A 24,354-nucleotide genomic window follows, 5' to 3' on the forward strand; every position below is an offset into this window, starting at 1 on the left:
ACACACACAGATAGGTCTTTATTTCAGGGGAAAAATTAAATTATCAGAGCAGTTTCTTGTTTTTACATGCAAAAGAAGGCATACCTGCACATTTTTCTACTTACAAACTTGTCTTACAAGTGCCTTGAAACAAATGGTGAACAACTGGCTGGGATATTCAGCAACATTGCATTTGGAGATAACAGTGTTAACTGCAGCCAGCATGTCATCCCACACCACCATGACCACTGCTGCCAATTGCTGGCTGACCAGTACAAAGCTGCCTTCTTCCCCAAACTTCAGTACCCAGTTCTTAAAGAGTTCATTTACTTTAAAGCAAAACACAGGCCACTATGATGCTCCTTACGAATATTTTAATGAAAACAGAGGACCAGCTGTTCAGATTCAGTCAAGAAACCAATGCTGAAATCACAACCCTAATCCTAGGGATAGTACAAAAATGGCAGACTCAGCTCCACATTTTTTCATTTTTTTGAAAGTGTATTCTTGCCATGCCTTCCCATTCGAGGACACCAGAAGCTACTGATTGTGCACAGTTTGTTTACTTGTTGCTTTAAATCTTGTTTAGGCATTGGCTTCACTTCTTACAGAAAGGAATTAAATAACTCAAGAATTACAATAAAAATGCAACAAATAATAAAGTAAGGATTGAGATCTTTGAGTTCACAGTAGAGTAACACACTTTCTTATAACTTTCTTTTACAGGACTGAAACAGACAGTACGTAAAATTCTTCAAAGTGCCCTAGCTACTTTGGCACCTATATGTCATTCACAAAAGAAAATTAAAGCACTTGGACAAACAGGATTAGATCTCCTAAATAAAACACAATTACTTTGAAAATTTAGTGATACATTAGTGTAAGAGAAGCATAATTCCCTTCAGTGATTTTTAATTCAGTCCTAGTGCAGAGTAATTCAAAATTACATAGCAAATCAGTGTCAGGTTAACACAGTAATCTAGCACTATCCTTACAAAACAAAACAAACAAAAAAACCCAACCCCTAACCCCAAAATAATACTTAGATCTGCCCACATTCATAATTAGTACCAATAACTAATAACTGCTATGTTGAAGAATCACAATTGTCAGAGTAAAATTCATTACAGTGTAAAAAGCCTGCTCTGGAAAGGTTTATTCTCCATATTGTATATCTGCTCTCAGCTCTTTGGAGAGGTAATTTATCAGCACTGCTGTCAACTTCTGCTGGAGACTAGCATTTCCCATTACAAGAGCAGTCAGCTGAGCAACATCAGTCCAGTCTAAGCGCCTGAGAATAACAACGGCTTCATCATAGAGTTTCTGCTGCTCAGCAGGAGGCAATTCCAATAAAATCTGAGGCACTGGCCTGAACTGTCCAGTGGTCATCCAGGCACCAAGCAATCCACCAAATGCTCCTCCTAGAAAAGACAGAGAGACGTTGCACTTCACCAGTTAATGTTTAAACCTGAAATTCTATCCACAGCCTTCATCAACAACGTTCCCACCTTTATTAGAGATCAATGCAGAGCTGCATAAGTGTCTACTTTAACTAGGCTTATACAGGGCGTTCAAAGCACCAAGAAGGATTTTTAAAGCTTTTTACATCCACAGCAACCGCAAAGGAACTCTTTACACAATCAAAGCTAATAGCTTCAAGCTAGAAATCAGCAACAAAACAACACTCCTTAGGGCACTGGTCTCTTTAGGATAAGCTCCACTACTAAATAAAACCATGCCCAAGGAAAACACCTGACCAACAATTGCCTTGTCAGTGCCATTAACACATAATCTCTGGCGAGAGATTCCCAGACTGATCCAAGCTTTCTGCTTCTGAAGAGCCACACATTTGCAGCCTCCTGCTCCCACGAAGTCCACTCCTCAGAAGTTGCTCACAGTGACCAAACCCATCAGCTTCCTGGGGTTAGGCACATTCATGCTTTCATCTACCAAATCAACACCCCAGCCAGCCAAGAAATGCTCTGGTAAATAGAGTGGCTCCACGTCATCAAGATAACACCAGAGCGATCCTCTACAGCTGACATGATTGTGGCTGCTGCTGAGAAACCAGCCTTGCAGTCCCACAGGGCTGTTGTCTTTCAAAGAGTTACCAGTCTAACTTGCAATACAGCGCTCTCCGACAACAATTCACACGACTGACAGGGCTGCCCAGAGACACAGACATCCTGGTGGAAGGAGAACCCTCACAATGGAGGGATGTCAGAACTGACCCTGCCTCCAAAATTCCCACCTCAGTGACTGCTCCTAGAAAGTCATTTATGCACTCACAGGGATGCAGTTTTTAATTAGACAAAAATTCTGTAATTTGCAGCTTTTACTCAGTTGGCAATTTTTCCCATGATGCCACAGAAATACTTGAAAGCCTACGACAGCTGAATTCATCTTCAAGGAACTTTTATGAGAACATCAATAACTGATTTAGGGGCACTTAATGCAAAAGCCACTAGAAGTATTGATGTCTAGGTTCCTCATCTATTAAGACAAGATTTGTTACATCATCACACTTTTTCCCCCCAAGCAACACACCCACAATCCATTCTTCTCAGAGGAAGCAGTCCTTAGAAAGCATGATACGCTGCAAGTTTCGCCAGTGACTGCTGCAGATGGACGGTAACTCATCCTCTAATTCTTGGTGCAAGACAGCAGCAATAAGGACAATCCCTGCTACCAGTCCTACACCTACCCAGGCTGTTTGTGTAAGTGAAAGAACACTTGATTGCAAATGTCCTTGTAACTGTCCTAAAACCTACTAAAGACCCAGGGTCATTTACCTTTGCAATTTTATAAGTTAAATGGGGGTCATCTGATTTAGTTGCACTGTATTTGGGACATGGCTTTTGGTATACTTAATACTTATTATTCTTATTATATATACTTATTATTGTATACTTTTGGTATAGAATAATAGGTATACTTGTTCCAGTGCCTGCATCAGTGGCTGAAGAACATTGAGCTTGACTGGGAGATGTTACGAAAGCTTAAACAAAATGAGAAAATACATTCAAGAATAACTTCAGTGTTTCTCATCATCTCACTCAAGAACGAAGCCACTTACTTTTTACTTTTACTTCTGATTTATAGCTTACAAATTTCTTACAAAAGCTTAATTTCACTTGTTTGTTCCTGATAACTTCAGTCATAACGTTTGTCAAAATATTATTTTTTGCTATTAATTAAGCTCTGTACTTGTATTAGGAGTGAACACACAGCTTCATTTTGCACTTTCTGTTATCACTCCTCACATATTATTTCCTTATTTTTTGTAATGCAACCTTGCTTATCATCACGCAGGCATACTGCAATTCACTCCAATACAAATAAGCCCATGAAATTGCTGGAACTCCTCGCAGGAGTAAGGAGCATTCAAGGACCGAGGCCCACATGACTTCAGTGACAAAGCAGCTTTCAAACTAGACAACTCTTAATTCAAGAGATACAGAGGAGAGACAACTCTTTACTATTACACTCTGGCCTTGCTGTAATTTTCCATACAAGGAAAAAAAAAAAAAAAAAAAAAAAAAATCAAAGCGACAGGGAATAACGAATTCCAGAGGAAAAAGCCAAGTTCACCAAGAAGGAAGCTCCTTCACCCCTGCCTTACCCCTCTCCTCTTCACTGCTCCACTGCAGCGCTGGAGCAGAGCCCACACTAACAAGCTCAGAGGCTGTTAGTTTGCTCTCTGTTTTCTCCCACACCTCAGACACTGGTGTACCTCAGCAGATGGGAACCAGGGCTCTACCCATCAAAGCAAATGATTTGTTAACAGCTTGTTCAAAGGGTTTCAAAGGCGCCTCTATCTCAATCTCAGACCTCTGTATGGCTTCCCGTTTGCTGCATAGGAGTCAAAATCAGCAAGGCCACTATCACCCTAGAAGGAAACACTGGCACATGCCTTCCTGATGCACACCTTGTTTCTAAAAAGTCAACATATAAAATGGCATCTTGTTAAAGCCCAGTTACACAAAATCTCAACACTGCAAGCCCCTTTTCTTCAACCCATACCTACTGCACAGACTTCCTAGTTTCTCCACTCAGGGAGTTAACCACGCTCTTTGTTCCTACAGCAAAACACACTTACCTACAGCGATTCCAGGTGGACCTCCCATGAGACCCCCAATAAATGCTGTTGCACCTGCCAGCAGTGCTCCTCGACCAGAGTGTTTGACAGCAGCTTTCATCCCTTTCTCTTGAGAGAGATGGCAGAACAGTTGCATCACATCATCAACATTGATGGGCATCTTGGCAAGTTAAGATCCTGGAAAAGATGTTTTAAGTTATCTTTTGATTGCTGCACAGGGACTAAATCCTGCTGCTAAACGAATTACAGGAAAAACGGAGTTCAGGAGTCTGTGAGACTAAAAGGACAGAGGCACAGTCTATACAGGAAAAAAAAAAATACCCTTTCACTTTCTTTTTAATTTCTGGGAAAACCAAACCTATTTGCCAACAGCTAAACGCTTCTTAAACTGTGAATTAAACTACAGGGTAGACCAGAAAAATCTGGGTTTATTACAAATTCAGAAGACCAAACAACGACAAGTACCAGCAATGAGAGACTTAAGAAAGTTTCTATCTAATTCTAGAGTACACTGCATTTGCCTCAAGCAATTGCCGCATGTATTCAACGTTGCACACAGCTCCGGAAAAAAGGCAAAGCAGAGCCTCACTCTACAGCAGCTAGCAGATTATAATGGACAAATCTGTCAGGTATTCTCCCATTGTCCTAATTCTTGCCACAAATGAGTTGTTTTCACGTATCAGTTCTTCTCCCCATTTTGTAACACGCTTAAACACTTCCATGCTGATTTCTGAAGGCAGGAGGCTATCTGTAGCAAGCAAGAAGAGTCTGAGGAAGGGAACAGATTTCAGGAGTCAGAGAGACCTGGGACTGGGAATAAACGGGGAGCTCTGGAGACAATGCATCAGAAATGCAGGGGCGTATGTGTACGGCGCTCAGGACTCGGAGCAGACACGCGAGATGACTCTCACGTGTACGAGGAGGTGGAGAGATGGGACCTCAGCCCCCTTACACACAGTGACAAGTCCCCAGCATGGGGCAGGTACCTGGCCCCGAGAACGATCCCTCTGAGACCAAACCTTTTCCACCTCGTTCACCTGCTGCTGCTGCCTATCTAAGCCCACTCATTTCTGTAGAGGCCCACCGAGAGTGTGGCTACCCATGGCTGCACCACTGACAAAAAGGGAAGCAAGGCATGCCCGGGAAAAGGTTCCGGCCCCCAATCCTGCAGGCACAGGAAACCATGCTATTGCACTGAACACAACACCCAGAAAAGGGACATGAACATGACCCAATTAAAAAACCAAACCAAAACACTAATACAAGGCACCTTTTTGGAGTTTCTGCATATTCAATACTCTTTTCCCAGGTTGCTTGCCTTGTCAGAGCAGACAAATCAGGAGGTGTAACAGAAGCAAACATGCCTGAGTTGCAGGTGTCAGCAAGTGTAGTGAGCAGGAAAGAGGCTGCATGAAGAAACAGTACAGCCTCTCTGCTTTAAAAAGGAAAAGATTCTACCTGAAGAAAAAGATTTTACCCCTTATTTGGCACCTAATGTTTGCTTGCTGTTAAGCCAGACACTTGAATCCAACTTTTTAGAAACAGTTACTATGCTCTAACTTTTCCAGACATCCATCCTGCAATCTCAGAGAGATATTTGCAAAAATGCTGACCCTTCAAAATAACAGCTGAATTCAAATGCAGCTCTGCTTGAGTACAGTGAAAAATCCATCTTTGGCTTTCAGTTTGGCAAAGCAAGTGCATACTTTTGACTTTAACAACTATTTTAATGATAGAACAGACAAGAGATACTAAAAATATCCTCATCTCATGTTGCAAAAGTAGGTTCAATACTAATGAAAGATACTGATTTGGACCAATGAGATCAGAGGAAAACCCATAAAGGGAAATTAAGAAACTCCATCCCCATAGCAGAGTTGGAAGAGCGTTCAGTAAATAAGGGCCAAGCACTGAACAGTAAGAAAAAGCTTGCTTAATAAGAAAATACCTTCCATTCTGCACACCAATCGAGGAAAGGGCTTGTGGGGGGTTGGGGCGGTGGGAGGGGAAGAAGCATTCAATAGGATTAAAAATATAATCACATAGACACAGAAGGCAGATTTATTGTTGTATATGTAACGTTAGCACTATCGAACAGAGGAGTGTTCAGTTTTCCAGCCTCTAGAACAGTTTTTATCCCAGTGCGTGTGCAATACTTTCTCAGCCCAAGCCAACTTGTCTTCAAGTCTTTCTTGAATAGATCTCCTCAGTGCAAAGTAAAAGTGGAGCAGTATCACACAATTTTTCATATTAAAAATTAACAACTGTAAAAGTGAATGCTTTCTTCTGCACTAAAATTGCTGACTCCAAATCATCTATGTCACTGCAGTATCCAAGCACTGCTGACACTAAACAAAAATCTGTTTTTTGGGAAGGGACCACATATGGTCCATAGCTGCAGAGAGGCACAGTAGGAAATTCATCAAATAGTTGCATTTCTCTCACTACTTCATTCATCTTCATGCCAGTCTAAGGAAAATATCAAAGTTCTCCATTTTACTACTGTTGCTTTTGGGTTTTTGGCAGGCTTATGACACAGCAGTGCATCAGAATGGCAGTGTGTGCTGGTTAGTGACAACAGAGTGACACGCTCTGCTTCCAGAGTTATATATTATCTCATTCAATATGATTCAAGCTCAATGTAATAAATAAATGGCTGCTCTCTTCGTCCTAGAGCAGCAGGAAAAAACCCCCAAAATATACAATTGATACAGCTGACATTACCAAGCCTGGTAATGTTGGAAAATGAGAAGATTTAAGTATTTGTTTTTACCTTCTTAACACAAGGTTAGCAGACTGCCACTTAGAGTAACATTCACACCAGCACCAAGAAGCCTCATGTGCTGCAGGATTCAGTTCTTCCCCTCAGTGAGATGGGAACTGATTCGTGCTTGTCCTGCACCTCCTTAGCATGACCTCAGACTAGGCCAACTGCCTGAGTGCTGAAATGAATTTGCTGCTTCTTTCTGGACTAAATCCAGCGAACGTCTCATACAAAGCTCTTCAGTATGAAGGCTCTGTGGCATGGACGGGCCAACACAAGTTGGAGAGCTGACAACACAACACGGTGCTCGCTGCAAGTACTATAAACTGCTTTCCCCCAATCAAACCGACTGACTTGCACAGTTTCCTAAACCAATCTAATTGTAATATATGTGAAACAATATTTTCTGAGCAAAGAAAACCTGAAGCTGAAGCATCAGGTTCCTGCAGTGCACAGAAGCTGGCTGTCCATAGAAAGCCACCAACGTAACTCTATCCACCACACTGCCAATACTAGGAAGTTTCCTTATGGTGATGTGGCACCTTGAGCAGTGCAAAGGTAATCGGCTACTCTTGGGTTTCTCTGAATAAACAAAACTCTTTAACAACTAGATTCAAAGTGCAATTGGCTTAAGAGTGAAAAAAACCAGACCATAATGAAACAGGAATCACACTGCTATCTGGTGGCATACAAAGTGTGGCGAACACACGAATTTGTAATAACATATTAGCCTCAAGGTAAAGCAGAAACATACTGGAACTCAAGCAATTTTAAGCATTTTTTCCATAGTAAATTATCTTACTGCTTTACTCCCCTCACAACTTCCCCAAAGGGTATTTCCACTCACAAAATTAACACTTACTCAGGTTTTTTTAGCTTGATTGAAGAAGGTTCTTGGCACAGCAAAGCCATTCCTGCTTAATTCCGAATGTGAGCGTCCCACTCAAAATTCTCAAAGGCATTACAAGGACCACTCACTTTCTCTCAACTCTTGCAAGTATTTCTATGATCTCTTAGCATATTCACTATATTTTAAGTCCTGCAGTGAATTTAGTAAATACAGTAGCTGATGCACAGCACATACAAGTTGGTTTTTTGAACTGTAAATACAGCGCACTAGTGGCAGCCGTTAAAACAACCCATGTATTACAACACATACACATAAAGTAATCCCAGAGATTCCTACATTCAGCGCAAAGACACAGATGAGTGGACCAACACTGTGGAGATCTTTTATGAACTCACACCGTTACAAATTTCTTTCAAAATTTCAGGTTCTGATGAAGAATCAAGGTGCTCAATTAGACAGTTTTCACTGTGCATGTATTTTTTTTAACAGTACACTACAGACTATGAAACCAAGATATTCTGACAATAAAGTAACAAGTTGCAGCACAGAGACTCCACACAGAATTTAACCTGCTACTAGGATAAGCGGTCACAAAACCCAAACCAACCAACTAACTCCAAACCCACAAAAAAACAGCAGACAGACAGCTAGCTTTAGGCTGAGGAAATCAAACAAAAGGCTTATAAAGCTCTGCAGCTGCAAACCTCTAACAACTCTCACAGACTGGTAAGGTCTGTACGAAGCCAACTGCAAAATGCAGAGCACAAAGTTGTGGTTGACATCAATCTAGTGATCAGAATCACTGAGTGAGCAGAATAGGAAAATAGCATATTTGAAAACACCAGTGAACTACAAGGGAGCAAGAATCCTACCCCAGATTAAAAGGACCTGTAAGTTTTATGTGTCAGAGGCAGAACCGGATGACAGCCAAGTATATTTATCAACTTTGGTTGTGTAACTGATGAGCAAACAAAAGCGCACCTTGATTCTAGCACCAAATTATTTTCTACAGAATCCACCCAGATGTTAAGAAACACTAGGAATGTAAAATACTGGATTTGCACTAGTGGAGGGATAGAAATGTCAATGATATCCATAAAATTGCGCCCGGCTTTCAGAGGTGCTGAGTCCCCACAGCTCCTACTGATTTCACACGGCACCGAGAAAATTCAGCACTTCAAAAAAAAACCAAACAAAAACAAAACCCACAAGAGTTTTGGAAAATCAAGTCCCCAGAGACCAAGTTTTGTTGTACAACAGACCTACCTTTTTTGTTCTACTGCAATTCAGTGGCTGCGTTCCTCTACTCTTTGTGGTCTCCCCAAATACTCATCTGAGATACTAGACTCTGTACTTCTGACTAAATTAGATGATGCTCTCTCTTTCAGCCCAGGGACTGGGGAGCAAAGCGAGCAATGCTCCTGCTATACCTATTGAAAGAGAATGATAACATCATGTTTGTATTTGATCTTTGAACCTACAACCAACAGGTTTTACTAAAAAGTACATGCCTCTCAGAACTAATTACTTCTTAAGAAGAAAAATGCCATAGAAAGAATTAAAACAAAAGGATCACAAACATACCCAACTCACTGAAAGTCCTATTAATGCAAACAATCAAAGAGGTGCCCAGATTAATCTATGGTGTGAACCTCATTTCGGCTCTTTCCTATTCAACATTCCCATCTTATCATCCTACTTCCTCTTTCACAGAATGATGACTTCAGACAGGCAAAAGCCCTTTTATCCGCTGGGCTCACTGTCCCACTTACAGAAAAATGCAGAGCCTCCCAAATGTCCACACCGGCGATACTCTAACCAGTACACAGCCTGGCCCACCGCTGAGCTGTCCTCACTACTCCTTACAACTTCCTATTGAGTTAACAGGGTATACTCCTCAGCAAACATGTCCACAACGTGCATGTACATAAACCAAAACCCACCTACAGGACAAATTCCAAACCTACCAAGCAATGAAGACATAGATCTAAGTCCTCTTACCAGGAGCTAACTTTATCTTGGTGGACACCGTATGGTGATAAGCAAGAACATGGGGTGAGAATCTCCAACTGCTAGAAAGCATACGTGTATCTTCAAACTGAAACTTCAAGACAACAGCAAATATTTATGCAAGCACAGATGCCCAGGAGATAACCCAGGACAATTTCTTCTGTCTCAACTGTATAGCAACAGCTCTATGTGTACTGCAACTTTTTATAATAAATATGAGATCAGCACTAGAGCAAAACCAAACGCAACTGAGACAGACTAAAGAACACAACTTCACGATCAAGAGTGTGGACAAAGCTCAGACCTGATGACTAAACAGGCCAGAAGTTCATTAACTATTTCAATAATAGCTGCTGGACGGGCAGGGTATCAAGATATTCCCATCTGCAAAGGAGGACTGTCTCATCACTGGTCCATATGCACACGGGCAGCTTGAGTAGTAGCATTTATGCTCCTAAATCATCACTTCCTGAAAATCTTACCTTTAGAGCCCAGCCTAGTATTAAATATCTGCAAAGCAGGTGGTCTGATTTAAATCATGATTGGCATCAGCAGCCAGTAAAACTTAGTTTAAATATACCAGTTTTAACCCTGCTCTGCATTTGCAATTTTTAGTTATTTTGCTAAGGAAGGGTTCATTCCTACTTATTGCTGTAAAGATTAGAACATGCGAATTACCATTCTTATCTCAGTATCTGGTACTCTTCCTTCCAACTATGAGGATTCACTACACCTACAAACGTTTATTGTAATAATATAATTACGTTGCTGACTATACATTTCTTCAGATGTTCAATTTTTGAGTTTCAGTTATGTTAGATGGTAAGAAAATCATGTATTTGCTAGACAATCTGAATCCATTTGAAATGCATAAAAGAGCTTTTTAATATTGTTTTGTAAGAACTGTGACCTTAAAAGCGTTGCTTACTTTCTTCTTTTGTGTATTTATCAAAGCATGTAAATTTATCAAAGCATTTAATTGGTTTATTTAACAGAAGAGGTAACAAATCTACTCATTATACAAACAAACTACTTCTAGGAACCCAGGGGCTGATTTTACAAGGCTCTCGGATGCCTAAAACCACAGTTCAGTGGCAATTATCTCCTTCCATTGAGATTAAAGGAAAGTTGGCACCTACCCTGTCTAGGTACGTGGGGTACCCTGCTTACCTGGACTGCTAAATTACCAAATATCTGCGGAAGACTAGCCGTAACTCCTTCAGTCCTTAAATGTTTTTTAGACCTACTCAATGTCTTTCTAATTTTTAAATTAAGGGTGGATTTTTTTTTTTTTCTCATTTCCTAGCCAGGTTCTCCATTCTGAAGGCAGTATTTGAGAAAGTTAACAGCTCGCTTGCATCAGCTAGCGGATACTGAGCCCAAACCAATCAGACTTTCAGTTAAAAAAAGAAGAAAGAGCCGACACTTGGAAAACACAAACGGCAGAGGTTGTTCCCCGGTAGAGATGCTTGGCGCAGCACACTGCAGTGGTTATCTTCGAAATCTGAACGAAGCCGGAAAATCAAAGATGCTTTCCCTGACTCACTACCGAAACATAAACTTCAGCTCATTAAAATTAATCAACATGTTCTGAGTGTTTTAAAATTTATTAAAATCTTTATGACTAAAATAGGCTGAGCATAAAATGTAATTATAAACTCTCTCAAACAGCCGAAATTTAATTACACTTCAGATATTTTTTATTTATCTTCCTACAACGCCCATTTCAGGTTTACTATTGCTGAAACGATGATACAGCCGCAATGTAACTTGGGGGGGGGGGAAGGAATCGGACGTTAAAGGAGAGTTCAATCCGGTCTCTGTATGTTTAAGGCTCCTCTCGCCGTACCCTACCGACGCCCTCAAATCCAGGGCCCCCAGCGCCGCTCCCGTCCCCTGCCGCCCTCCCCGGGACAGCGGCGGCCCCGACACCCGCCGGGGCTGTGGGCCGCGGCCCCCCGGCCCCGGCCCCGCTCCCCCTCCGCGCCCGGCCGCGGCGGCCGGCCTTTTCTGGAATCTTCCCGGCCGCCGCAAACGCAAAGCCCCCGCTGTCGCCGGGCCGGGGGTGTGGCGGGAGCTCCCCTGGAAGCGGAGGGGGGACAGCGAGCGGGCGCCCGCCTGTCCGCCCGGGAGTGGGGGGGCTCCGCACCGCCGCGGCTCCCGAGCCCCGCCGCGGCCCTTCCCTCCCTCCCGCCCGCCTACCTCAGCCGGCAGCGCGCGCAGCGCCCGGCTCTCCCGCAGGCCGGGCAGGAAACGGCCCCGGCGCCGCCGGGGGGGGGGGGAGGAGCGCAGCGCGGCCCGGCGGAGGCGACCCCCGCGCTGCCTCGCCGCCTGCCTCGCCCTGCCTTGTTCGCCTCAGGGCCGCGACCTTGGAGGCTGCCCCGCCAGGGAGCGGCCGAGGCGGCGGCCGGGGCGCCTTGGCAGCGGGGCGGCGGCGGCGGGCCTCGGGGAGCCGGGCCCGGGTCCCTCCCGCGGGGAGAAAGCGCGTGGCCCGGAGCGGCCTTAGGCAATAGGCGTCGGTGTGCCGCCTCCGTCTCCCGGCTGCCGCCGCGGCGGCGGCGCCCCGAGCGACGCCGGCCCCGGCCCCCCCCCCCCCACCCTCCTCAAGGCGTGCGGTGCGCCCCGAGCCGCGGTGCTCGCTTACCGGCCCGGCGCGGGGGTCGGGCGCGGTGCGACCCTTTTCCTGGAGCTCGGCGCTCGTTTTGGAAGAGCGCAACGTGCCCCCGGGCAGCATCTGCGGCTCCCGTGCGCGGGCCGACACGGCCTCGGTGAAGGACGTTAGGAAATGTCACCGTATTTTCAGGTGGGCTGCTCGGGAAGAGGACCTCCCGATCCCAGCTGAGCTACTGCAGTACGGGGGGGGGGGGGGGGGGGGGGGGAGAAAGGGACTGCCCGCCACAGAATGCTACCAGGCCATCCCCGGCCCTGTGTGAGGATGTCATCTGAGAATATTTTCGCATGTTTTTCATCCAGCTTTATTTCAGCCATCAGCTCGGTCACGTGCAGCCTGCTAGCCTGATACAGCACCATATGTAAAATCAAACGGGCTACGCGCTGAAGCAGCGTCCAACAGCTGCGTCGCATATGGCTCTTGAAATATCACACTGTTTCTTAACACCAGTACAATCTTTGGAAAGTTACTGCCTAACGCTAGAAATGCTGCCGTTTCCCGAGAATGGATTATTAACAGAGGTTTTTGCTTTTGTCAACTAAGCCTTTATTATGATTCCATCTCTGATTTAAGGCAAACCACCTCCCCTCCGTTCTTGTTGAGAAGATGAAAAAGCAGGATGAATAAAAGGAGGAGGAATATAACTCTCAATTTTTGTCCCTTTCCTGTGGCTGCGCTGGGGACTTCTTAACCTCCCCATGCTTTATACGATCACATAAAATAACTCTCTGTGTAACAACTCAAAATGTTACAGGTCTACTGGTGCTCTTGATTTTTACGATTTGGATGTAAAAAGCAAATGTAATTCCTGAAATGAGGAAAGAACCAAAATGCCATGTACATTTTAAAAAGTAACACCCCAAATCCCAGCTGTGAGCAGGAGGAAAATTAAAAGCAATGAAGTCCGCCAACCGTCGAAGGAGGGAGTTTTTATCACTCTATCCCAAACTGAATAATGACTTCACTACCCCGGTTAAAAATAAACACAGGTTATTAGGGCTGCATCCGCAGGTATTTATTAGGTCTATTTCTTCCTATAGTAGAAGTTACTAAAATGAAAAGGTAAGATAACAGCGCAGAGTGTATCCTTTAAGGATGTACACGCTGCTGGAGATCACACTACACTCTCAGAGAAATTCTGACTCTGTTGAAGTCAGTGGGAATCTGGTTAACGCAGTCAGCTGGATTAAGATTTGATTCCGTACGTGGTCACCAGCCAGCATCTGATGGCGTACCTGTTACTCTCCTTGGTGAGCGTTAACCGATGCACATGAATCAGCACACCACACATTCCACCAAACATTCTGTCAGTTTGGGCTAAATAACAGCGACGAAGTCCTATTCTTGGTCTTGCTGAAGCAGCAGGACCCGCAAGCCATTTTCTCCCAACCGACCACGTTTGCTACCCGGCGGGCTCCATCTGGTGGCTACCCTCACCTCGCCATCGCAGGGGTTCGGCTACAGGCTGGCCGTGGGGGAAAAATGTAATCCTAAATGTGAGATGGGACAGCTCTGCTGGCTGTATTCTTTTTTTACAGGGTTGCACATTCCGGCTGGATCTCTCCCTGTAATTCTGGCGGCGTGTATTTATGCATTTCAACATGCACTCTTAACAAGTAATTAGTACCCGAGATAAACGTTCACATGCTTTTTAAATTCTAGGAGCTCGTGGAGTGAGAGCGGTTCAAGGTGGTCCTGCTGCAAATCGGATCCTGCCAATAACCTCACTGTATTCACTGCAGTATGCTGGGCTCTTACGAGTACTAGGTGTCATTGCTATTCCTATATCGTAGTTCTCTTGATCCCCTTCATCAGCATTGATTCACTATTTAATTTCCTTTATCAGGATGCTTCACATCTTTTTCCTCTTCAGGTTACTAAGAACTCTACACTTTTAAAAATTGAGAGAAAAAAATTCCCTTTCACCCCCCAAAATCCCCAAGTCATCTGTCAAAAGCAAGCATCAGAAATCAATCACCATAGCAATGGTGCACTGGCATTCTGGTTTGATGAGCCACTTGGCAGATTTCTGTCAAGCCCTTTCCTAACATACAATAAAACCCAAAATAACCACAAGCCAGTTCAGCATGTCCTCAGCGTGCTAGGTTCACTGCATATTTTCACAGCTTTTGACATACTAGGAGATAGGCCAAGGGGCACCAGGAACAATTTCAGCTAGAGATGGACTGTTGCCACCAACAGAATGATTCATACTGGCTTTCAGCCTGCTCCTTACGGGGTCTCGAGAAAAAGCCCATCAGGAGCAGGCTCAGTCTGGAGGAACTGTCCAGAAATACCTGATGCAATTATCTGAAATACCTATTACCTTCACAGAAAACCATGACAGGTTTTTTTAAGACAAGGCACTTAATCTTGTTGGGCAGAAAAAAACCCGTTTCTCTAAATTTTCTTCTGTGCCAGATTCCCAGAGAAAACACGAGGGTTAGGCAACTGTATGTGACAAACTTAGTTTCATCATTTCATCTAGCTGCCTTTCTTTTTTTTTTCTTAAAATCTTGAAATTTCTTACTACCACAATGGCAGAAAAAATTCATTCAAAAGTTGAGGCGTGTGCAAGTAGTATAGATCAATTTGCCTAAGTTTGCAAAGCACATAAAAATACTCTTGAGATTTCCCTTTCGTGTCAATGTGTTAACTTGGATATGGGTGAGGATGGTTTAATTTGCAAAGTTACATCAAAGCAAGAAGAAAAGAGGAAAAAGGAAGAAATGTCATGTGTTCCCCAGAATGGGTGACAGGACTGGTCCACAGAAAAGAAAGGTGATGGAAGATGTAACAAAGCAGGTTTCTAATCATATCCATGTTTAGGAGGGTAAGAGATTTCCATCCGTTCCCCCAGAGGTCTGGGGAACCCTATGCTGCAGTGAAGAAAAGCTGCTTTGCTTATCCCTTTCTAACATCTAGGGCTCTAGATAACCTACATCTCTCCCTAGATAACTAAAAAACTCCGGTATGCATGCTCTTCTAGGGTCACGGGAATAACAGCATCTGTTCTGAAAGTGTCTGCCACTTCTGCTTCATATTTATATTTATAATTTGAACCTTTCCTTCTTGACAATAATACAGTTTTATAACTTCTAAGTTCCTGATATTACACTCTGGATTACCTAGAAGATGGTGAGCTTCACAAGATCAAACAAGGCACAACCTATATGGAAAGAGAAAATGAATATAAAAGTAATGCTATAGCATTTAAATCCATAAACAAAGCCACTTAGTAAGCGAAATTTTGCAACTGCAGAACGGCTGTTTAAAAGGAATGGTGCTTTTTCTAGAACTCTGTACAATGAGAAAAGGCAACATTTCTAAAACCAGGAACCTAACTCCGATTTTCATCTGTTAATACTCTTCACCTCTGTGCATGCAGGTGTAAATAATATAGTAAAAATGACCAAATCACTATAGGAAGACACAATAGCAGGTTACAGAGATCCACTACAAGCAAAGCATATGCTTGATGGCAAATCTTCTCCCCATTTCCTACATTAGATATTCATCAGGGTCTGACTTCTAATTGAATGCAAATAAAGGATATAACAGGTTTTTGCATATGAAGTGAAGATATAGAACATCTGTCTCTTCACAGCCTTTCAATGTACCTTATGTGACATTAAGCAAAGAAGAGGCTTGCCTCATCAGCTTGTAGGAAACAGTTTGAATTTGAAGAACAGTATGACTGAACTAAATCATTCCACCGCTGCTGTAAAAGGTGCTTCTTTGGTCTCCCTGCACACTCTCAGGTGATAAAATGGTAAGTTGGGCAAAATCAGTTTCAATGCCAAAAAGATGGACTACTGGTGCAGAAGGTCACAAAACAGTATTAATTGCCTTATATCATCTCAGTCTTGAAAGATGATCCAAAAATACAGGCTGCGGAATAAAGCACACATTGCTAGCTAGCACTATCCAAGTGTGCTGTTAAAGGTATTTAAGGCATACCCTTAACTGCAAACAGTACACCTATCTTCTGCTCTTTTAGACTCTTATTATAGTAGTCATTTATGCTAGTTTTTTTTACTTCCTCAGCAGCCTAATTCAGTAATTGTGTTTACTGGTACAGAGTAGCCGGTTTGTGACCTTTTCAGAAAAAGCTACAGCAAATCTGAATGTGAAAGTCAGTGTCCTGAAATGAGTTTACATGTTTATATGTTATAGCATGTATGAACACTGAAGCGAAAATAAAATCCTGGTTAAAAACGTAGCTAGACAGAATACCTGCAAGCTTTCCAGACAGGAGCTAAAAAAAAAAGACAAGTCTCCTAAAACAGCTTCCTCCATTCATCACTCTTTTGCAGAATGTATCTAAGAAAAGTGCATCTGAGCTTTCTTCAAACCTCTAATTAAAGGACATACATAACATAGGCAAAATTCAAAATCAGATCTAAAATGCATATTGTAAATTCAGTTAAGGAACAAAGCATTCTAGTGTCGAGGATGGAAGGATGACATTTGAAGGTGTCTGGAATAACATCAGTGATAGATTTCTATGCTCGATACTATTCAGTGGCGTGAGAAATCTGAACCATAACCTGGTGCTTGTGGAGTCTGAGAATAGTTAAGTGTTGAGCTACACATAATTCTGGCCCCAAACATACAGTACTTTGGAGATGCAAAGAGTAAGCACAAAGAAGCTGACTTAATTCCCATCAGAATCAAGGGTCCTTGGCTGACTTCACTTCCAACATTAAACCAACTTCACAGGTGCTGAATGAGAGCCCAAATTTTACAAAGCTGTTAGATTAAGTTTCCTGTTCTTCTGGGAACACAGAACAATTCTCTCCAGCCTTCTTGGGTCTGAGTTCTGATAATGTGTCAGGCAAAAGGGGAGCTCGCAGTCAGCTAGGTAGTAGGGTGGAAGGGAAGAGGCCAGCTTGTACAGATTGCACTGCCCCATTTTCTTTTCTCGTGTGCTAGGTTGGAGCATGGAATGGAACTGGAGATGGAAAGGTGAATTTGAATCACTCCACAATGATGGACCAGATTCCAAGCTTCCAGAAGTCACTGCAAATACTCAAATGTGTTACAATGGGATTTTCAGAGTTACACATTTTAGCATGCTCTATTTTAATACTGCCTCCTGGGCCACCTCTCTGCTTCACTTGCAGTCACAAGGGTGTCACCATTTAGGATCACACATAATGCCTATGTGGCTACAACAGGGTTGTCTAAAGAGCAGTTGCTACGCTAAATGAAGAGCAGGGCAGTGTTTATACCATACTTATAGTTGTCCTATAACATGATCTAGACTTTGGAAACAAAAAGAACTGGAAACTCTTTGCAAACTACAAAGAGGCCCTTTGCTGGCTTTCTGCAGACCTCAATTTGGGAACAACTGCCTTAAAAATGTCATAAATGACTGTCTCAGGAGTGAAATGATGTGCACTCAAAACAGTAATGGGCATAATTTATGAAGAACAGCTAATACCAAATGGCTTTACCTACAACAGTGTGCGTATACACAACCATGAGAGACAAGTGCCACTGGAGCAGAGGGCATTGACCAAGCAGATAACTGAACGCTAGAAAGGGAAAGAACCGGGCAGCCCCTTCTCTATGGTAAGTTCCAGGGGATCCTTCATTCTGCCCTAAGTAGACAAGCATTAAGTTCTCAAAAGTCTGTTGAAAAGACTCACAGCAGGATGTGCCACTCTCTATACCATGGAAGAATAAAAGGCTAAGATTTTGCTGCAATTATAATAAACAACTGTCCTTAATTTCTGTCAAACAGTAGATGTCTCCCTTTGCCAGTGTTTGAAATGTGTGTAAAATGTTGTTAGGGTACACATCCACAGCCAGCATTATTAGTCTTTTTTTCAGCCTACGTTCCCATCATGCCTTGTAGAAAAATCCATGGGGGACGAAAGATAACACTGAGTCCAAACCCTGAGAACAGAGCCCCATGAAAGCAACAAATTATAAACTCTACTGAAGAGATTTTCTTCAGAAAGATCACAGGTCTCATGCTTTAGTCATGGCCCGTTCCTTTGCCAGCAGGTTCAGAGAGAGTGATCTGTGAGAGCTAAGTGATTTCTTTCAAGTAGCTGCTCACGGTGACTACAGAAACCTCAAGGATTACAGTGCACAAACAATGGGAGAAAAGCTGCTTCAAATAATACACCCAGACAATGGAGTTGCCATTATGGTAGCAATGCAAAATATGGACAGGGATTTAAATGAAACGGGTGATATCTGTATACTTTGGAGGGCTCATGTGTGCCAAATTTGGCAGTGTGAGTGTTCATATTGCTTGTTGCTCCACCCCTTGAACAATGAGGCTAAACCCCATACGTGCAGGAGTTGGTAGAGCACAAGCAGTTTTGCTAATCGCACTGCATGCAAAAGCAAAAAGACAAAGGCAACTAGTAATGCTTAGACTAGCATTGGGGAAATAATTAAGCATGAATGAAATATTGTATGTGGATTTGAAATGAATGTTCTTGGAAACAATTGTGCTGTTTCAGTTGTGCTGCTTCCCCCCCCCCCAAGTTTCATGAAGTAATTTGCATGTCATTTAAATAAATACCATAAATTATTGCAAACTTTTCGGTTTTATTTACATAAAACAAAATGCTCATTTCCATTATTGTTTGGATCACCTGACAAGAGGGAAATGCAGAGGTCTGAGAGGAAACTTGTCTCTCCCCAAAATATTAAGAGATTTCTCATGCGTGAGTGAGCCAGAAAGGGAGGACCCCACCTTTAGCTTTGCCTCACATAGACAGCTAATGCTCTGTAGATGTAACAGAGATCCAGGATTGGATCTTTCAGCTGAGCCAAGCTGGAGCTGCAAGCTGGTTGAGGGTACTGGTGTATGCTGCTGCCTTCCACTTGTCAGGCCTTCATGGCCCTTCATGAAAAGAAGAACAGCCTCAGCACTGCTTGTCTGCTGGCACGCAACATTCACTGGCCAAACCCGCTTTTTCTGGGATAGCTTAGTTGTTTGGGGCTTAAGCACACACAGTGAACAATGACAACAACAACTCTACAGGCATACTGAACTTGCACAAGCCGCTTAAGTGCTCGACAGCATCTGCAGCGGATATTCGGTACAGCTTTCACATGCTGAGAGGTTAGGACACTTAACTCGCATCTCTGATGGATTCTCTGTTTCTCTTTGAGAATTCATGAGATTTAACTTCAACCACCGTAACTGACAAGGCCTACACTCTGATGCTCATATTGTTTTCACTTCCATTCAGTGTTATCCACACATCGCCAATTTGATTTTGCCTCTGATAAATATTTGCCTCCCTTCTTGACTATATAGTTAAACTTCCTTCCCGGAGTCCTTCTCAAACCTGCTTTCTCCTCTCACCCTATCAGGGGACAACAGCATCCATTTCAGAACCCTTGCCATTCTGTGTATTCACATAATTAAAAAGAAATCAAATGATTGAAATACAGATCCTAATCCAGAAAAAGGTGAGTGCAAGGTAGCCTAAAAAGTTAGGTAGGTGCACATCCTTCTGCAGGATCATACGGGGCCTGTTGGCCACTGAAAACTAAATATAAGTACCATCACCTGAAAAACCAAGTGACCTAACGATCTACAAAAGGAGGAACTGAATATCTAGCATAAATTTTAATGTTCTGGCCATAAGACAGTAAATGATCATTCGGGCTTCTGACCTGTGAAGACTGCCTGCAGGTTTCCTCCGCAATACTTTATTTACATCTGGTTGCTCTTTCCATGCTCTCTCCAGTCTAAAAGGGAACCCAACAAATATTGTCTTCTCACACAACCCTGGGCTGCTTTTCCTCATGGTCTTTTGTAAAATACGTCCAACATTACAGATTGCAAACCAGATGAACTCATTATACAGATGTTCTTTTCACAAAAGAATATCCTGCAGTCCAATTTCTAAGGCTGTTTTTTGTTTTGTAAGCCAAGGGATTCAACCTGCTTCCCATCTTGGATACAAAGGCATTTATTTTCCTGGACTTTGCTTAGTGGAGTCCTAAGTTTCGCTTCACCACAAAGGAAGTAAAATTGACTGGGTCTAACTTCATGATTTCCAGATATCACTAGGGTGTGCTGTAGATCATGAAATTTCAGTAAAGCACAGTTAACAGGGAAAAATCTAGCTGCTGTACTAAATATTTTAAATTAGTTACAAACATAGAAGCGACTCAACATGGACTTAAATTCCTTTTAAAACAACATACACACTCACGAGAGGTAATACAACACCCTAAAAATTTAAAACATTTTTGCTACACAGGCTTGGTAAACCCAGTGTGGTACACAACAGAGAACTAACTAGAGTCAGGCAGATAATCACACGCTTGAACTGCACACAGATAACTAAAATCCAGGCATGCAGTGTGGTGGGAATTGAAAAAATGGGACTAGAACCAGTATCCATAACAAACCAGGTAACAAGCAACAATGGACTTTTTGTGGAAAACTTTCTTTGAAAAAAACCCCTATGAGACTATTTAAGTCACTGAAACTCACAAGGGTAAGGCCTGGGAATGCAGGGTCAGGGGCTGAATAGTAATTATTTATACCAATTAATGCATATGAACAATGGTGAGGAAGTTCCCAGTGTGGGTAACAGTAAGCCTGAAGCAAATTCATCACAGGAAACTGCACCTGTCAGGTATCAGCTCTCAGCACAAGGGTGCCCAGCACGGAGTGACACCGGGAAGGGGACCGCAGCCTTTGGAGGAAGGAGAGCGTCAGCTCCCAGCTCTTGGCTTCCACCCGCTTCCAGCCCCTGCAGGAGGTGGGAACCCTTGCTACAACCCACACCCAACCAGCTGCTCAGCTCTTGAGAGGAAGCATCTTCCTGCTCTTGTGCCTATAACCATCAGCCTAGGAAAGAAATGTATATCCTTGGCACACCCTCCTGTCAACTCCCAGTATAGTCATGGAGTGGTGGTGGGATAAGGAACCCAAGCACAACAAGGATGCTGAATCAGAAGAGTTTCTAAGCGCACTCTCAACTTTAAGCATATATTTACACTAACAACCACAGACTCAAATGCAAATTTAAAAACAAGCACCTATTTAAACACTAACAAAAGCTTAAATGATCTACTGTGCTGAGGCCCTAACTGTCAAGACACAGACACTCTGCCATAGTTAGCGGTAACAGCAAACAGAATTATCAAGTGATGCTTCAGCAGGCTGTATGAACTGAGTGTGGTAGTCTTACACCATGAACCACATATTCATTATTATAACAATTTGTATTACTATTTGTAGCTTCTAGGGAACCCCAATCAGGGCTCTATTGTGTTACAGACTGTACAAGCACAGAAAAATAGGATGGCTCTTATAATGAGTACATCACAAGCCCCGCTACCATAATTAACATTGATTAGCATCGATGCAAACAGCATGGGAAGACAAAGATTGAGCCAGTTTGGGAGCTGAGGTACACTCTCACCCTTTAAGGTGGCTCCTCTGGTTCCCAACTGCAGAACAGAGAGAAGGCTGTTTCAGTGGGGAAGGCTGCCGTCTCCAGCACTCCCAGTTAGCAGCTCCCATGAGCACATTCTAGGACACAGGATTCAAAAAGGCATCTTTGTCACTTACTAATCCAGTCTCTGTTGCAGGCAACTACATCACACAATCCTGCCCTTAAAATCATCAAGAACCATTACAAGCCAGTTAAGAATGCTTTTTCTTCCTACTCAGGGCATACATCTCTGAAAGCATACCACATTGGCTGGAACAGTTGGATTAGAATGTGCATCTACACATCAACCTAAATACTAAAGAAAGTCTACTATTTGCTGTCACAGATCAGTATTAGTGTGAAACGCAATGGCTAGAATTGACCTATTCTAAACAAGAATCAGAGTCAGACTTTCAGAGTATGTAAATCTGCTGAAGTCAAAACACCAGTACCAAACCTACTCTCTTATGCCTGAATGGGATATCTCCCCTGCTTCCCCAAGCCCCCCTTCGCAGCATTTGCTAGTCTTCTCCAATACTGCTGTGAAGCTGTATGATTGCAACCACCACAATCAATTCTAATCAAAAAGGACAGTTGGCAACCTCTGAGCTACCTGATGTATTAGAAAAAGACGCAAAAAAGCCAGATCCACTTTAAATGAAATCTCAAAAGAGTGACCTTAATGGCCATGGGATGTGGAGCTGCACCTAATAAACTTCCTCCTTCCAATATACAGCCCTTGCTACATCTATAATTATCATATGCATCTTCTCATTCCAGGCCCACGGCATTTGCTCAGGTTTGCCTTGGATACTAAAGCCGTTTTTCCTTTTCAACTGTAGGAAAGAGTAGACAGCTCTGTAATGCCAGCAAAAAAAGATAACATTTTGAAATGGGTAGTGTGAAATTATAGGATTGAATATTTTGATTGTATAATGAAACTACCTTTATTAAACAAATAAGATTCAAGACCTGAAACTTTCTTATGAACCATCCTCTGCCCAAAATGTTTCTGCGTGTTTTTATTGCATAACCTAACAACATACAGCCACCTTGGATTTCACTTTCACATCCAGTATCATGGAAGATATAGCCACAGAAAATACATTCACATTAGAAATTTAGATCAGTTCTCCATGACATCACTCATGTCACAACCTAACCTGCAATCTGGTGTATCCTCAGACTCGGTGCCTATCTGAAGAATTCTTACATACATTAAACTAAACATATATGTAAATATTTGCAGAATTCTACTGTAGCCACAATTTCAAATGCAATCCAGGTATGCTTACATGCTCAACTGCAGTTAGGTTCTGGTGTTTTGCTACTTTTTGCCATTCTGGTAAAGTTTCTTAATTTAATTTCTTAAAAGATACTTCCTACAATTCCACTTACAGGGAAGTGAAAGATAATTCTATAAAGCCTAAAAATAAACTTAGATCTGCTAAAAAATTCATCATTTCACTCCCAGGCTTTCACTAGCTGGGCTTGTCTGCTTTAGGTTTGACACCCCCGAGAGCTACAAGCACAACTTATGAAGATGAGCAAGTTTACATGAGAATGATGAAGAGATCAATTTTTTTAATCTTTACTTTGCCAAAATACTGTCTGGGGCACTTATTACTAGAAGACATTTTTGGCAATTTCTCACTCACTTTTAATACCATACTTACGTTATTTGTAAATTTGGAGAGGTAATGTCCAAATACGTACACGTGTCTACGTGTACTTCTTTCAGGTTTGCTCATTACGTTCATTAAACTATTTAATTCTCAAGGATGTACTGGAGATACAGTGAAGACCCCCTGAACACCAGTTAAGAATAAACCTGTAACGAGAATAAATTACACACACATATCAATTGCTACAAGTCCTGTAAGGAGAGACCTTTCTACATAAACATCTGCTGCAGAATTAAACCTGACACATTAATAAAAGCCCTCCCCACCCAAATAAAAAAATGGAAGTATAACAGTCACCCGATCAGTTAAAAGAATAAACCTTTTAAATAAATAAATTTGCGCTACACCAATTTATGTCACTGTGGTACTTAAGGCGAAACCTTTTAAAGGAATAGATTTACTGTGCATACAGATCTCCACTGGGTATGTGTAATTATGCAAAGGAAAGGCATTACTTTTAAAGTGGATGAATGGCTGATACTTTTTGATTTACTGCTAGAAACAGAAAAATGGTAATGGCATGAAATAAGCATTTGCAAAACCGTTTTGGCAGACAGAAAATGTTTGATTTACCTAGGGCATCCATCAGGTTCTATACTTTAGATCAAAGTAGATAAATGGAAAGGCAAATGGATATTTGGGGAAAAAAAAAAAAATCTACAGCTTTTCTGTCAGCCTTGCAAGTAAGTTAAACATTTGGAGGGGGGAAAAAGCCCAAGGCTCTTTGGATGGAAGGACATCATGATTCATGACTGCTCTGGCAACTACTTTCTGTATTTACCTGGAAAGATGAGAATGGCATGGAAGTAGTTGTAGCTTTCTCATTCTGGGCCTGATTCTGAGAGGTGATTTGAACGCAACTGGCAAA

The 24,354-nt window shown here is 42.5% G+C and overlaps 2 protein-coding genes across 4 annotated transcripts in view; both read right to left on the reverse strand.

Annotated features, from left to right (window-relative positions):
• On the reverse strand, window positions 1-23,561 carry C7H19orf12 (chromosome 7 C19orf12 homolog). Of its 3 annotated transcripts, XM_049806681.1 has the most exons (4): window positions 12,347-12,365; window positions 8,959-9,122; window positions 4,079-4,255; window positions 1-1,400 (listed from the first exon to the last, which is right to left on the reverse strand). In XM_049806681.1, exons 3-4 carry the CDS (start codon window positions 4,236-4,238, stop codon window positions 1,135-1,137), a joined length of 426 nt encoding a protein of 141 aa, XP_049662638.1. In that variant the 5' UTR covers window positions 4,239-4,255; window positions 8,959-9,122; window positions 12,347-12,365; the 3' UTR covers window positions 1-1,134. The 3 variants fall into 3 exon arrangements, with proteins under 3 accessions (XP_049662638.1, XP_049662639.1, XP_049662640.1); XM_049806682.1 differs by lacking the exons at window positions 8,959-9,122; window positions 12,347-12,365 and adding an exon at window positions 23,478-23,561; XM_049806683.1 differs by lacking the exons at window positions 8,959-9,122; window positions 12,347-12,365 and adding an exon at window positions 11,905-11,963.
• The window catches only part of LOC126041256 (uncharacterized protein F13E9.13, mitochondrial-like), a 46,518-nt gene continuing 35,207 nt past the window's right edge, over window positions 13,044-24,354 (reverse strand). The window contains exon 9 of the mRNA XM_049806673.1: window positions 13,044-15,542. Coding sequence (XP_049662630.1) covers window positions 15,502-15,542 — 41 coding nt within the window. The 3' untranslated portion in view covers window positions 13,044-15,501. The remainder of the gene's footprint in view (window positions 15,543-24,354) is intronic.

The sequence above is a fragment of the Accipiter gentilis genome, chromosome 7 (assembly GCF_929443795.1).
Source record: "Accipiter gentilis chromosome 7, bAccGen1.1, whole genome shotgun sequence".
NCBI classification, from domain to species: Eukaryota; Metazoa; Chordata; class Aves; order Accipitriformes; family Accipitridae; genus Astur; species Astur gentilis.

What these genes read in the sequence shown, in the direction of transcription:
- C7H19orf12 (XM_049806682.1), bottom strand. Translation starts at nt 4,238, where the DNA reads ATGCCCATCAATGTTGATGATGTGATGCAACTGTTCTGCCATCTCTCT. An exon ending in TCCACCTGGAATCGCTGTAG is followed by an intron (nt 1,401 to 4,078) that starts GTAAGTGTGTTT and finishes TGTCTTTTCTAG; the next exon opens with GAGGAGCATTTGGTGGATTG.